Source organism: Tetrao urogallus, assembly GCF_951394365.1.
Source record: "Tetrao urogallus genome assembly, chromosome: 9".
NCBI lineage: Eukaryota > Metazoa > Chordata > Aves > Galliformes > Phasianidae > Tetrao > Tetrao urogallus.
The window spans coordinates 22,113,060-22,129,288 of NC_136822.1; the positions used below are offsets into that span (position 1 = coordinate 22,113,060).

General features: G+C 44.4%; 1 protein-coding gene across 1 annotated transcript in view; it reads left to right on the forward strand.

The window, feature by feature from the left end:
• Positions 1-8,024: 8,024 nt before the first annotated feature.
• VEPH1 (ventricular zone expressed PH domain containing 1) overlaps positions 8,025-16,229 on the forward strand; it is a gene marked incomplete at both ends in the record, with an annotated part of 48,246 nt that continues 40,041 nt past the window's right edge. The window contains 3 exons of the mRNA XM_079539713.1: positions 8,025-8,162; positions 9,807-10,022; positions 13,307-13,481. Coding sequence (XP_079395839.1) covers positions 8,025-8,162; positions 9,807-10,022; positions 13,307-13,481 — 529 coding nt within the window. The remainder of the gene's footprint in view (positions 8,163-9,806; positions 10,023-13,306; positions 13,482-16,229) is intronic.

A 16,229-nucleotide genomic window follows, 5' to 3' on the forward strand; every position in this document is an offset into this window, starting at 1 on the left:
TCTTCTTTTCAAAGCTCGTTTGGGTCTCTCACACTCGATCTTTCCTTTGCCTTGCATTCCCCAGCCTGCTGTCTTTGCTGGTTTTGTCTCTGCTGCAGATGATTCTGGGAGCAGAGAACAGTCACTGCAGAGGAAGATGTATTCTGTGCAGGACCCCTCACTGCCGTGCATCTCTCAACACTGAGAATGGATGGTCTGAGAAGAGGATCAACGCTCATCTTTTTCACATAAGCCTTCCTGGACTGTGATCAGTTGTGACTGCAGTTTGAGTAAGCATAAAACCTGTGCTTCTGCTTTCCTTCTGAATAAAAATTGAAGAGATTTTTCAATGCTGGGGGGTGTCTTACTTTGGTTGTTATGAGAATCATAGCATGGCCTGGGTTGAAAAGGACCACAGTGCTCACCCAGTTCCAACCCTCTGCTGTGTGCAGGTCACCAACCAGCAGCCCAGGCTGCCCAGAGCCACATCCAGCCTGGCCTTGAATGCCTGCAGGGATGGGGCATCCACAGCCTCCTTGGGCAACCTGTTCCAGTGCCTCACCACCCTCTGTATGGAAAAACTTTCTCCTAATATCCAACCTAAACCTCCCCTGTTGCAGTTTAAAGCCATTCCCCCTTGTCCTATCGCCATCCACCCTTGTAAATAGGTGTAATTCCTCCCATTTATACGTTCCTTTCAAATATTGAAATGCCACAATGAGATCTCCCCACAGCCTTCTCTTCTCCAAACTAAACAATCCCAGTTCTCTCAACCTTTCTTCATAGGAGAGGTGCTCCAGCCCTCTGAAGTTGAAAGTGGGTTTGCAGTGAGTGAAGGAATCAACCCATTAGTTCACACTGTGCTGAAACTTGAATTGAATTGGATGCAGAAGTAAAATCCAAGGTCCTCTTTTACACTCTTCTAGGCCTAGAGACAAGAAGAAATGTGCTTCATGTGCACGCTGGCTTAGAGGGAAGATGTGGAGAATATGCAATCACATTCTTCTACATAATCTCTTAGCATTGTTAAAGGCATGTTGTGTTCAGCCACCATTAAGTTTTGATTTGGTTGTGGAGATAATGCTGGAACGATCTGGAGGGGGAAAAAAAAGCTATTCTGAGCACATTTACTGTTAAAATTGAAAACTTCTATGACTGAATGCTTCTTCTGTGGAAAAGAGTTCTTTTATCTATGATTTCTAAATTCTCACTGTGCTGTAAAGGGACAAAAGCCCTAAGAAGAATGGTGCAAGAGTGCCTCCTCCTTCTGTTTGGGCAGGCTGTCTCTTTTCTTCCAGTAGCTGGCTAGGAGTGCCTGACCTTACCCTTTGCTGCACCAAGTTGGCTCATTTCTTACTGCTTTGGCTGTTATTAGAATAATGTCAGTGCTGGGACAACCCAGTGTGGGTTTGCTCCTGTGTTCTGCCAGGGGAGGGCATCGCCCTGCGTTGGTTCTGCGCTACGTGTAGGGTAGGATTTAGTTACTGCTGATTTGTTGGAAATCTGAAATTTACTTATTGAGAGAAGGTTAAGGGGAAGAGTATCTAGATATGCTTAAAGTGGAGGGAAAGCACGTTTTCTTGCGTACAAAATGCTGCCGGAGTGATTTAGATGTGATTCCTCCAGAGCAGCTGGCAAGCTGTAGAGGTACTTGGGTAGGTCCTGGGCACTGCTCTCACATGGGGGGCTTTGTCTGCAGTGCTGGGGGTGGGTGTGATGCACCCAGTGCCACCTGAAGGGATGCATTTCCTACCAGGTGCCCTGCTTCTTCCCGAATTTTCTTTGGTTGGTGTCCTTCCAAAGACACCAAACAAGGCCGACCTTCCCACTGGCTCCTGACAAGAGGCCCCGTAACTTACATTAACTTCTGCAATTTCCTCGTTGCTCTTAGCAGGTTATTAATTAACTGAATGTAACCACTGGCTGTTGATAAATCCTCCTAACTAATTCCAATTCCGTATCAAAGCTCCGAGCATTTTTACTCAAGCTGCTGCAGCAGTTAATCTTTGTGAAGAATTTGTTCTGATCTGTTTTTGAGTTCTGGAGTTGGGGAAAACGGAGAGAAGATATTTGTTTGCTTGATTCCACATGACAACTCCAGGGTAACTGAATAGACTGTACGGTTGGTTTGACAAGGCTGCGCCCGCGCCAGCAACCTCACATACCAGAGACCGGGGGATGGAAGGGGAACTGACAGCCCTAATGGATTTTATCAGAATTTCTCTAAAGACCGACAATTTGCCTTCAATTATTAATGTTTTTCCGAGGTTTCTCTTCTGAGAGGTATGAATAACTAACTTGAATATGCATTCATGAAACGTTTTCAATAATGAATAAATTGCTGCGTGGAAAGAAGTTGAGCAGCACATCCAAATATTAAATAATGGAAGAGATGTCTGAGAGTTTATGAAATGTGGTATTTAATAGTGCGGCTGTTACTGGGATTTCTGTGAATGCAGAGCTGTGGTTATTGCGTGCATAACTGTATTGCAGTAATGTTTGTGCAAAACAGGTTGTAAGTGAGCTTAGAGTTTCCTCGAGAGAGGAAAAAGCAGTGCCTGCGTGTCGCGGTGTGCCATGGTCTGTGTGTTAGTCCTACAGGGACAGTGGTTCATTTTGGGCTGTGAATGTGTTTTGCTTTCCCCCTCACTCTCAGAAGGCATTCTGCCTCTGTTATTGCCTCACATTGGGGAACTTTGGGAATGCAGATGGGGAAAGGTGCTGGCCGCGTAGATTCACGCACTGAAGAGAAATCAGAGTGGATTGCCCTGTGCCTGGGAGGAACTTCAGGGCAGGTGGTGGTTGTTCAGTGACTGCAGGAGAGCTTAAGGGACAGGGATTGTGAATCCCTTCCTTGCTCTGCTCCTGCTTTCATTTCCAGAAGGGAATTCAGAGAGCCTTGAGCTGCTGCCTCCCTCAGATGCAGAAAATTGTCTCAATGGTGCATAAGTTACCAAGTAGACATCTAACAAGAAGTGTAGGTGTTTTTGTGGAGTTAGCAAGTGTTTGCACAAGTCTGAGTTAATGAGCATGTAGGTGCATTCTTTCCACTCTGCATCAGTTTTGTTCTTGCACCCAAAGTTTCGTCCAAGATCTGTGAGGTCTGGCTTGCTGAAAGCAGCACCTGACCAATAAATAAATCCTCCCTGTTCAGTCTGTTTATCACAGGAGAGAATATGCGCATGCCTAGGAGAGCTGCACGAGGATGGGCTGCTGCCCAACAGCTGCTCTGTTAGAAGAGATGCATCTCAAAGCATGCTGCCTCCCCTTCTTTTACAGTTGCTTCCTTTTTCATTAAAGCTGGATGCCTGGGACAACTCACAGCTCCCCAGCCTGCAACAAGGCAGGAAAAAAGAAATCAAGCATAGTGTAATTAGTAGACTTTGTGATTCCTTGTTTCATCATCTGGTGCAGCTCAGCCTCCACAGGATTTCCATGCGGCATGAAGTGTGGAAACCTGTCATGGCAGCAAAAAGCAGAGGGGCTTCCAGCAAACAATGGTGGTCTTGTGGAAAGAGTTTAAATGCATGCAGCCGACCCCATGGGAACTGCCGTGCTCTGTTCACCCTGTGTGGAAATGATGCTCTTTCAAAATCATCTTTAATCCTTCTCTTTCACTGAAAAATGTGAGAACTTTATTTAAAGTTTGAGTGCTTTTTTTTTTTTTTTAGGAAGTTCAATGTGTTTCCAACACAAAAATAAACTGAATTATTGGTGTAGCGCACAGGGGAGAGGAGTTGTCCGAAATATCTTGCAATATTCTGTCCCTAAATTATGTGTGTGAATATTCTTGGAAAAGTTTCAGGCCAAAAATTAACAGGAAATGTATCCAGGCCTTATTTTTTTTTTTTCCTGCATGGATGCACGTGGAGAAGGAAATATCCATCAGTCCTGGAAGTAGTGGTTCTGTAACTGAGACATACAGGAAAAATCTATTCTGTGGAATTAGGAGTGAGCTGGGGAGAAGAATTTCAAGAGAAGGGAATGCTGTTGTACATACTTTTATTCTAATATAAGAATATTATTAATAAATATATAATATTTAATATAATACATATAATAATATTATTCTATAAATATTATAATAAATATTATTCTAAATATTTAGAATATTAGAATAAATATTATAATAAATAAATACAATAATAGATATAAATATTTAATATAATAATTATAAATTAATAAAAATATAAGAATATTATAAATAAATAGAATAAATATTCTGCTTTGACAGTGACTGCAGTCCACCTCCTGTTCACAGAGAAGTGAAATAAAACGAAATATGCCCTAGTTGAAATCATTTGTCCCCACCCCCAGAGAGAATGGAATTAGAAACCTCTCTTTGTTCCATCCGTGTGTGTGAACAACATCAAACTCCTGCAGAGTTCACTAGATCTGTGGTCCCATCTGTGTGGACTTTGGGTTTTGCTTCATATTTATTTCTTAAAAGTAAGACCATATCCTAAATACTAACCCCAGTGAGTCTTACTCCTGGTGGTATCATGCAGAATATATCTTACTGTCTGCACACAGACTGCTGAAAAGGCACTGAGTTACTGATACTGGTTTGCTTTTGCATCTTCCATCCAAGGCATCCCAAGCACTTCGTGCCATCCAGTCTGCAGAGCGTGGCAGCACATCTGTGAGGTAAGGGCATCAATTCTATCGATGTATTTCTTTATATTTAATGGATAGAATAGGTGAAGCATTAGGTTGTGATGTGCCTGGGATTGCTATGGGCCAGCAAGGCTGCTGGCCTCCCAGCCCTGTGATGGATGTCCCTTTCTTCAGGGAAAATTCTGAGAGCACCTTCCTCTCGTGTATGGTGCTTAGTGTACAGTGAATCAAAAATACCACAGCACAATTCTTGCCCTTTTATTTTTAGTGGAATAGCACAGTTTAATTGTATTTTGTCCTTCTAATGTCCTTCTGCGAAACCCAAATTTCTGATGAAATTCAAGGCTCAGCTTTTTTGCATAGAGTTCAATTGGCTCTCGGATGCCCTTGGGTCCAAATGTCATTTCATGTGGAATTTTTGTTGTTAATCTTCTATTATTGGGTGAATTATTTTGCAAACAGACCGATTCAATTGCTTTAAGCTCTGAACCTGTCAGGCTAGCTTTTATTCTGAATGCTTCTGATAAGGAACTTTGGTAAGAATGCTGTGCCTCCAGCAAGTTACCAGGCTCACCTTGGTGGGGAGCAGCTTCAAGGTCCCTGGGAACTCTCAGTTTATTAAGAAAAGAGAATCTAGGTGCAGAAAAATATCCTTCCAAGTTTTGCTTTTGATGTGGGAGTGCACCCCAAATGAGTGGAATGCCCTGTATTATGTGCTGAGTCTCACTTTTTGCATAGTGATGACCTGAAGGTTGCGATGAGAGCCAAAGTCAGCGCTTTGTTCCCATGTTGTGACCACACGAAGGGGCAGATCCCTGCTGCTAACCCTGCAGACTCTGAGCTGATGGGATCTGTATGGGAGTCGGGAACTTTGGCAGCATCTTCGACCTGTTTCCTCTTGATGGAGTGCGTGGTGCCCGTCTCAGATGCTGCCCTGACAGAGATGTCTGTCCGTCTGAACAAGATGATGCTGATAGGTGATGGGAAGTCAAACTGATGAGGCACCTCACAAACCATGCTCTCAGTTTAGTAGTCCAACAGGCCTCTTTCTTAGAACCCAAACGAAACAACAAAATGCTTTACAAGACGTGTTGTGTGTATAACAGCAGCAGGTAAGGTGTCATCTGCAGAAGGCCAAGGAGGGGCGGCCGTGTTTCAGTGTTGCAGCTCAAAGAAAAGATTCAATGGGTCTCCATTCCTGAATTTTAATAATTCTGCGAGCAGATTTTGTTGTGCTACTTCTGAATGCAGCGTTAGAAGCCAAAGCAAACTTCAGACCCTCTTTTATATTCACGGGAAGTGTTATAGAATGACAGCATTTTTTCTTTGGAAAGACAATCTCCTGTGCAGCAAAGGAAAAGAACAAGTGAACAAACGGTGCGAGCTTACCGAGGGCTTTTTTACCTTCTTCCCAGGCAAGGATAGCTTTCCACTAACACAGAGAGTTCTGTTTTCTCTATTAAAAACAACTGCACTCAAGTGGAATAGGCTTTGTATTTTGTCCCAGAAACAGAGTTTCATTCAAAGATAAGGCCCCTCTCCGTTATGGTGCCTGTAGTCACCTGATGGGGCCGCTGGTAACTTTTAGGCTGCTTTAGTCTGCATTCCTGAGATGCTTTACTCCTGGCACTGCAATTAACAGCTTCGGGTTCACTGCCTGCCACCAGAATCCCTGCTTGCCACCCGTGCCCTTGAATGTTGCCCACGGTCGCAGGAGAGCAAAGCAAATAGGCTTTGTTTCAAAGAATGCAAACTTTGCACCCATAGACATCGCTGAGGATGCCGTTGTGGAGTTGTGAGCAGGTAAAAAATAATAATAATAATAATAATTAAAAAAAAGTTTGTAGCCTTTTGATGTTTTATTTTTAAAGTTGAGAATTGCTGAGTATGACTACGATGGGCCCAGTCTCCCAGTCTGGAAGCATGCTTGGAGAATCTCTTGCTATCCTTGAAATCAAGAAATACTTTTTGCGAATAAATGAAGAAAGAGGGGATTGTTGCCTTTTTGGCAAAATGTTTGTGTTCTAGTGCATGGTCTCGAGTTTGGCAGTGCCTGGCTGATGAATGTGTGTGCCCAGAGCTGCCTGGTGGTTCTTGACACCTCCAGCAGGTTCATCTAGTGCAAACCTGAGTGAAAAAGGAGGTCATACTGATGGGGCCTTTTCTAAAGCTTAGACACAGACTGTTTGTTGTACTTGGGAAGAGTGTTGTTGCTTTTGTCTGTAGTGAAAGTTCAGGAATTTGGTGGAAAAAGGTTGTTTTACTTACTTAAAAATTGCATGGTGTTGGTGGGAAAGGATAGGAGAATGCACTGCAGACTGGAGCTGAGGGACCACCCTTGTCCTGCTCCCACCAGTAGAGCTGTCATGCAGCCTCTTGAAGGCTCAAGGACAGGTATTCTCTGCGTGCAAACATTTGGACCTGTCTTTGCAATGTCCACACAAGGCGTTCTGGGCCCAAGGGACTCTGTCCCTTCCTTGGAACAGGAGTCTGAGGTTGGCCATGAAAACTCTTGCTTTGAGGATGGATGAGCAGAGGGTCCCGTCCACATGAAGCAAGACCTGGCAGCCCTCAAATAGCAAACAACACTTCTGAAATGGCAGTCAAATCAACAAACCTCTCCTGTAATTAAGTCAAACGTCCCCTCTAAGGAAGCTTTAATCACCACAGTTCTGGGACATGAGTGCAGGACTGTTGTCCTTTGTGAGCGCCTGCTGAGCCTGGCCCTGCTTGGCTTGTCTTCTGTTGCATTCCCCAGCCAAAGAGATGTCCATAGCTCCAACTCAGCCAAATGTTTGTTTTACATGAGCCAGAAAGTTTGCGGGGATCGTTTTGACATCAAAAGTGACTGTTTTTTCTAAACAAAAGTCATTAGCTTGAGCTCACAAATGGCATATTTCTTGAGTCAGGACACAAACCCAGAAAACCAAGCAGCTCAGCACGCCTGCTCCAGCTCCACTCTACTGCTGACCGTAGAAAGGAGGTCAGCTCTATGTTTCAGTTAGCCCAGTCAACCTTTTTTTGTTTCCTGGTGATACGCATTGAGAGGACAAACTTTTTTTTTTATTTAATAAAAGCCGTGTCGTTTAGCTAGTTAGCATTTCAGGGCAAAAGTCCTTCAGCATGCAGTTCATGGTAGGTGCTTAAGGACATCTCTAGGTCAGGGGGTTCTGCATGCTGACTCTACGTGCCATTTAAAAATCTTCACTAAACTGGATGGTAGTGAGTACATCAACTACTTCTTCCTCCTTGTTTTTCTCCCCCTTTTAGATTATGGCTGAGGAATGAAGTCTTGAAATATGCTGCAGATTTATTCTTCGTGTTGAATGGATGTCTGATGGACAGGATTGTTTCCGTTTTGCCCTCATCTAACTCCTTTGAGCACATGGTGTGTGCAGAGGCCTGGCTGAGTGGCAGCAAGTGCCACCATGCACCATTTATTTGGGCTGGTTTTGGCACAAAGGGACCTTTCACGTGCAGGGGATCTTTTCTCCTTGGAGGATGCTGAAATTGAAGGAAGCCTCTCTGAAGCTCTTGAACAAATAAGGACAATTAGTTCATCTGCTGTAAGTGAAACGCTGTCCTGTAATTAGTGAGATTAAATGTATTGTATTAACAAAGTGTTAAAGATGGGGACGTGCACAATTTAAGATTTTAAATTCAAGAATGCCAAGCAAAATATAAGATAAACGTTCTGCTTCCTTTCCTTTGTCTGGGACTGGCTCCAGGCTTGGGGGCTGCTGCCAGGGCACTGGTTAAAATAGAATAGAATTGCTCAGGTTGAAAAAGATCTTACAGATCATCAAGTCCAACCACAACCTAACCAAACTACCCTAACTAACAGCCCTCTGCTAAATCGTGTCCCTGAGCACCACATCCAAACAGTTGTTAAACACATCCAGGGGTGGTGACTCAACCAGCTCCCTGGGCAGCCCATTGCAGTGCTTACACCAGTGCTCCACTGGCTCCATTGTGGAGAAGCGTGAAGTTACACAGTGGTTGGTGAGCTCCTGAAGGGCAGTAGTCCATTGCCAGAGCCCAACCCCTTGTATCTTGTCCCCGTGCCATCCCTCATCTTTGTGTTTTGCCTTTAACTCGTGTCTGGTTACAGAACAAGTTGCATCCAGTTTAATGATCAGCCCATCCATTCCTTGATTATCCTTTATGGGAGACTTGAATCAGAGCCTCAAACCCCTCAAATGCACTTCTGGCTAGGGTATGTGCCAGCCTGTGGGAGGAAGAGGAAGTATCTGAGTGCTCAGATACTCAGCAAGCAACATGATCATATTGCAACAACTGCAATTTTCTGGCATGACGTTGGTCCACCTTTCATCTTTATTAATTTTCAGGGTGGAACAGCATGGGTGAGACTGAGGGATGGTGATGTTGTGTCTGGGTATCGCTCTTCCCAGCAGCCTTTCAAGTTGCTAAGTGCTACCGTTCTCTAGCCATGTGGGATGTGCCCCAGTAATTATGGGGGATCACACAGTTTTGTGATGAAGTTTATTTACTTGTTTCTTATTCCTATTATGTTAACACTAATTGAAGCTAACTGTGCTTACATCAGGCAGAATGATGGGAAGTATTTGGACCCAGCATTTATGTGACTATGTGGATATAACTGTTTTGGTTTGATATTTTATGGTGTTCATGGGAGAAAAATCCCATGCAAGTGGTTGTAAAGCATGTAGCTCAATCTCTTGTAGAATCATGGAATTGCTCAGGTTGGAAAAGATCTTACAGATCATCAAGTCTAACCACAACCTAACCACACTACCCTAATTCTAACAGCCCTCTGCTAAATCATGTCCCTGAGCACCACATCCAAATGGTTTTTAAACACATCCAGGGGTGGTGACTCAACCACCTCCCTGGGCAGCCCATTGCAGTGCTTAACAACCCTTTTTGTAAAGAAGTTTTTCCTGATATCCAACCTAAATCTCCTCTGGTGCAACTTGAGGCCATCAAGAAGGGCAGCCTATTAAGAATCATGTCATAGCATAATCCTTATCTTAGCAGTAATGAACATTAGCACTTGGAACAGCATATTGTCTATGACATGTGTGATCAGTGTTCAATCAAGATAAGCATCCACTGTAAAGGTGGAAGCAAGCGAACAGTGGGCAGCCCCAAAACCTTTATGCCTTCTGGTTAATGCAGTGGGGTCTGCTCCCAGATGTGCTTGGCACACGTCTCTTTATTTCAACCAGGACTACCAAACCAATGACAACGACCAGGCCGTTGTGGAAATCTGCATCACTCGCATCACCACTGCCATCAGGGAGACGGAGTCCATAGAGAAGCATGGGAAAGCCCTGGTGTCTCTCTGGGAGTCGTGTCTGGAGCACAATCTGAAGCCTTCTGGCAAAGACGAGGACACGCCGCATGCGAAAATTGCATCTGATATCATGAGCTGCATCTTGCAGGTGAGAGGGAGCTGAAGGCGAGGGAGTGCCATGCATTCCTCAGCTATTCAGCTTTATCTCCTAAAAGATAGCAGCACTTTGTGTTATCTGAGGGTGAGAGTGGCTGCATGTCTTTAAAACCAAGAATTTGACCCCCAGTGCTAATGTATATTATTATGTGACAACCATTTGAGCGAATCAAATCTGTTGCAGCTTCCTTATCTTTAGAAATGTTGCACCTGCCTAGTGCCAGGTCTCAGTATCTTAATGCTCCTTTAATTCTTACTATTTGCATTACATGTAAGAGTTGCAGGGGGAGCCACAGGACCATCATTTGGAGAAACAATTGCTTTGGAGTGCATTGCTATGGGTTTTAGGAAGAAAACAGCAGCAAGTAGCTGGGTTTGGACACCAGCTAGGGCACAGCTTAAACTTTCCAGACTGGAGACATATCTTGTTTTCGTAGTACCTTAAAAACCATACTGAGGCATGCAGTGGCTTGTCCTCACTTTCGGTCTGCGCTGTCGACAGCTGTGTTCCCTTATCCAAATGTTTTAGGGATTGCTCTGTTACAGATTGCTTTGAGAAAGGAGTTCACTCAAATGAGATGAGAAAGTCATAAAAGCATTTACTGCTCTCTGAAACAGAGCTGCTATCAGCAAGTTCCTTTGCATGAAAGAAAACACAAAGGCAGGCATGAACTGAGTTTTGAATGCGGTACGCGAGGGTTAGTTGAAGTTGTAATGAATATCTGACAGCTGGGTTGAATCTCACAGCGTGTTTCTGTTGATATTAGCAGCAGGGAGGTCCCCTAGGTTTGCAAACAGTACTATATCATATTATTAAAATCTGTTTTTCATTGTCACCCTCACAATTTCCTAAGTGTGCTGTCATGCCCTGATACTTACAGTGGAACAAATGAAACCTTTCTTCTGTTGGAATTAAAGCCTTTTCTTATCTAAGTATTTTATCTTTATTATAGGAAAAAAAATATCCCATTCTTTAGAATTTTTAGATCTGTTTAAGCACTCATCACAGGGCCAAGCCTTATCCTCTCATTCTTTCTGCACGCGCACGCGTGTAACTTGGAGGCAGAATTTGGCTCCTACTTGCTATCTCTCATCCAAAATGTAACAAGGCATTACGTTGATTTAAACACGCTGCTGCATATGGATCTCTTCGTTTTGAAGGCTTTTCTCACTGAAACACAGTTTTGGTCACACAGCAGTTGCCACAGGAGGCTGCCTCAACGCCAGGAGTTGCTGCAGCCCAATCTTACACAGGGGCTGATGGAAAGGGGCTGTAGCAGTCCCTGTAGTCCTCGTAGCCTCTTAAATTCGCTTTTCTGTTCTTGTTGAGCAGCAAGCTGTAGCCTTCATTAGGGTCAGTCCTGCTCTTCTGAGGCTGATGGCCAGGGCAGATCCCTCTCACAGAGGTAGAGTTGGCTATATGTACAACAGAGTTGCTTTTCCTTGGGTTGAAATGTATTTTTTTCAGGGCTGCTCCAGAACGAGCACGTGTTCAGTCTGGACTACCCCTGTTGTTCACTATTTTGTTGCTTTCTGTAACATCTGGGGCCCACTGGTTGCCTGTGATTTCAGATTCTAGTTAAATATAGTCATATTGTGGGATTCTTTTCAAAATCGCTGCATTCTGGTTTCAAAAAGATGCTCAAAAGTGAGGGAAGATGAGAGAAAAGCACTGATTAAGGAGGTTTCAGAAAGGATGTAGGTCCTCAGCTCATATATACAAATATGTCCTGCTTGCTTCAAGGGCAGCTATGTACAGAAGCTTAATGGGCAATAGACATATGCAGTCCACGCATGCTATTTCACATATAGCTGCAGAAAATCCTTTCACACTCTGATCTCAAAACTCAGCTGTATGTGCATGTAGCCCTAGGATTGCTGAAGCTTGGTGCCGTTCTCATAAAATCATTAGGGTTGGAAAAGACCTTCAAGATCATCCAGTCTAACCATCCACCTGCCACCAGTGTTTCCCCACCAAACCATATCCCTGAGTATAACATCTAAACACTTCTTGAACACCTCCAGAGACAGTGCCCCCACTGGTCTCTGACCAATCTTTGGGAGAATAAATTTTTCCTATATCCAACCTGACTCTCCCTGGCGCAACTTGGTGCCATTTTCTTTTGTCCTATCACCTATTGCATGGGAGAAGAGACTGACCTCCACCTCACCAGTGTGAGGCCAGAAGATAGCTTTCTTCAGCACCACACATATGAACAATTTCTGCTGACCCCGGTGTTCAGGGAAATTGGCTGCAATTTAAGAAAGGAAGTCTTAATTATCAGAGGAAAATTGATGGTTAGCCTGTGAGCAAGCCTACCAGCGCATCCACTCATGTGTGCTCTTCTTCATTTGACGGGTATGCTTTAGATTTCAGAGTCCATCAGTTATTTTTCACCTCTCCCCTGCCCTTCAAAAAAAAAGGCTTTTCTGTTTTCACTCACTTCACAAGCACGTCACAGGACTGCAGTTTGAGCAGAGCGTGGTGACTGATGCTGGAGGGCTGTGGGCTGTCACCACATGTGGCTGCCGTATTCACGCCTTGCTGTAAGTTCTTAGAAGCACAACAACGGATGAGAAGCACAGAAATAACCACTGCTGGGCCCAATGCAAGGAAGACCTGTGCTCCTGTGCGTTTATCCAGCATGCTGATGTCCTGTTTTGCAGTGAATGTAGTTGGATATGGTCAAGTTTTCCCCAGCTGGGGTTGGAGAGCTGGGCAAGGGAACGGGGTAGGGAAGACGAAGGGCAGAAAGCTGAGCTCTCAGCAGCAGGCACACACTGCCTGCACTCTGCAGGGCTGGCTGCTGGGCTGAGCTCTGCTGGCACAGTGAGCAGCATGAGTGGGTCCCAGCAGGAGGAATTGCTCCGAGGGGTTTGCTGTGCGTTGGGGTGAAAGCAGCCTGTTCTGTTTGGATTGGTGGACATGGCTTCTGCTGTCTTCTCTGATGGACTAAACACAAAATGAATTGGTCATAATGTTGCAGCAGTTGATGTGTATATTGTGTACTAAACATCATGTTTTCTCCTCTTGCAAAGTACAGAAATGTGTGTACAATCATCTCCCGCTGCAGCAGTTTTAGATTTCCTTCCTTGCTGTTTCTTTGAAGCCTGCTGTCAGTGCTGCCACCAAAGCATAAGCTTTCTTGACCCCTTGTTTTGCTTTTCCTGTCCCCCCCTCGTCGTTCTGATCTTTATTTTTCAATTCCTATCAGCAGGAGATGCCTTATTTCACTTCAGCCGCTTATTTTTCAGAGCTTCTTCATGTTTTTGCAGAATTACAGCCGCCCTTCGGTGATGGCCCTGGCCGTCCCAGTGGCGGTGAAATTCCTTCAGAGGGGCAATAAGGAGCTGTGCAGAAACATGTCGAGTTACCTCTCCCTGGCTGCCATTGCTGAAGCAGAGCTGCTGGCTGATCACACAGATGCCATTGTCAAAAGTGTCCTTCAAGGTACGAACGTGGATCCAACCGATAGGGTTGGGAGGGACCTCAAGGATCACGAAGCTCCAACCCCGCACCATAGGCAGGGCCACCAACCTCCACATTTAATACTAGATCGCCGAGCCCACCCTGTGACGTGTGTGTATGGAGCATACAAACGTTCATAAACGTGTGATTGAGTGAGTAAGGCAATCTAAATGAACAGAAATTAACCAAGGAACACCTCTCGGGAATATGTGAACTTAATGAACCCTTTGGACTATGGGAGATTCGTTGTAGATTAGGTGACCCCCAGGGCAGGAAATCTCTCTGTAGCTGTTAGTGCACTGTGCTAATGGAGTGCAAGTAAGGAGCTGTGATAGGAGGCTGCAGTTACTGGGCTCTTCTCCTTTCTATTAGTGTCGCTGGCAATACTCCAAAATAGAAATGAGGATGAAATGGATCCCACCCTGTGTCAGATGTAAAAGCCTTATGGTGATGCTGCACTCTCGCCTACATCAGTAGCTTCAGATGGTTCTGCTGCTAAACTCTTTACATTTTACTTCTGTGGTTTAAAAAGGAACCAGAACTATTCAGAGCTCTAAAAAAGGAATTCCAATCTGGCCAACGTTGTCAATTTCACAGTTGCAATACAGTGCTGTTGTAGGAGAAAAATCAGTTTGTTTTTCCGAGCACAGGTAATAGTAAGAATTGCCAACAGCTGTCTGATTATTCCATGAATATCGTTGTGAAAATGTTAAGCCCTTGAATTCATTAATTTTGTGCTTTTTTTTTTTAATGGGCTTTTTTTTTTTTTTTTTTTTTTTTTTAATTTGGAGAGATACCCTGAGCTAGAAAGTAATGTGGTGCTTAAGATGGTACAAATTAGTCTAATTGGTTTAAAGACAAATGCAATCAATAAGTATGAGCTGTGGGATAGTACAAACTGACTGGTCCAGGAGCAGGATATCCCTGTGGCTTTGTGGGTTGGTAGTGATCATTCTTTTAGGGCTTGTGGCATTGGATTTATGTTGTGTATTACCACTGGGGATGAATGGAAACATGGAGCGTGATGAGTTTTACAGTACAGTCATGAATGTAGAAGAGTGGCAAACATCCACAGCTGACTGCTGGCCTTCCTGTATGTATGATATTCCACCAGCAGATGTTGCTGTGGATAATCAGAGAGGGGAGCTGCAGGTTGCAGGAGGGCACTCTGCATTGATAATGCTGGCAAAATGCTCTCCCAGATACTTTTATTTTGTGTTTTCCAAGCAGGCAAAGGGCCTGTTCAGATACAGCTCAGCCAGGGCAGGAGGGGATGGGTGCTGATGGAGGTAGCTGCTAGCTGATGGGGGAGCTGTGCTGATCCACAGTTGCTGCAAAGCAATAGGGGTTGGAAAGCATTCCAGCTGAGTCAGTGGGAATGACTGGGTTGTGTTTGGTAATGGGCCAAAGCAGTGCGGAGATAGCAAAAGGCTTCCCAAAAACCAAAGCATCCCAGGTATGAGGAATGGCAAGAAAAGCAGCCAGGAACCACTGCTGGTAATCTGTGAGGATTTTGCTGGTTCTGCTACATCCCAGGGACATTTGTTTTCACTTAATGGAGGGCAGCCGAAAAGGGGCTTGAGAGTGCTTCATTGCTTGCACAATGTTGGGAACTTGAGTGTTCCTCTGAAGTCAGCACATGAACAGAGGTAACCTTTCACTCTCCCATAATTCAGGTTATTTGCACATCTTATTTTGTAAGAACTTTCAGTTGTGCTCATTGCTGAGTGTTTAGGTAACTCCTATTGCGGTGGAAATTGCAGCTCTCTGAGCATTTCTTTTTCCCTTAAATGTACAGTGTGGCTGGAATGCTGAAGCAGAACACGTGGCTTTAGGCACAAGGCACAACTCCCCCCCCAAATGGCATAGTAAAGTGGAAATGCCATCGTCATCACTTTTATTTCTTACTACTTCTGTATTGTGGAAGGAAGGGTTGGATAGCAGTGTTGTATTCAGCAGTGAGTGGGGCAACAAATGTCAAGAAACTTCTCAGACTGCAGTGTTAGGCACTGCCTCTGGCTGGTGTTGGCCTGCAGCTCACCGAGGGGCTCTCCATCTCTACCAGACTTGATATTTGTTTCTTCTCTATTAGCTATTAAAATGGAGCACTTAAAAACATGGGGAAAATCCAGTTTTCTATTTATTTAGAGCTTCGGTTGATGAAAACCATGAATCACAGAATCACAGGAAGGCCTTCATTTAGTAAAGTATCTTTATTTACAAAACAACTTTACAAAAATAATCTCAATAAAATTACGACAAAGTCAATTTACAGTATAATACAGCTGCACTTTCTCGAAATGTAACATCAGATTATGATGGTGAATATTACTCCTATGTGTCGGGTCAGTCGGTGGCACTAAAAATGCTTTAAACAAGAAGCTAGTTCTATTTGTAGCCTACAAATCACTAACAACACTTAATAAACAACACGCTTCTTGGCTGATGGGGCTTCTCTTGTACAGCTTATGCCAGAGGGTGAGCAGCAATAGCCAGGGAAGGCTGGGAGGTGTGCAGACCCTGCTTGGCATTGCCAGGTCTGGGCAGGAGCCCCGGGCGGCACTGCGGTGCCCACAGTTGCACTCAGCTTTCAGCATAAGTTAGAGAGGCGGTGATTGTCTGACCTCAGGAATGGCTTATCCAATGTCAAGTCTGGATGTGGTATTTTCAGCGTTCTGCCTAAAGAGCAGGCGGAGATCAAATCCCACCCCCACAGCATCTCACTGCGTG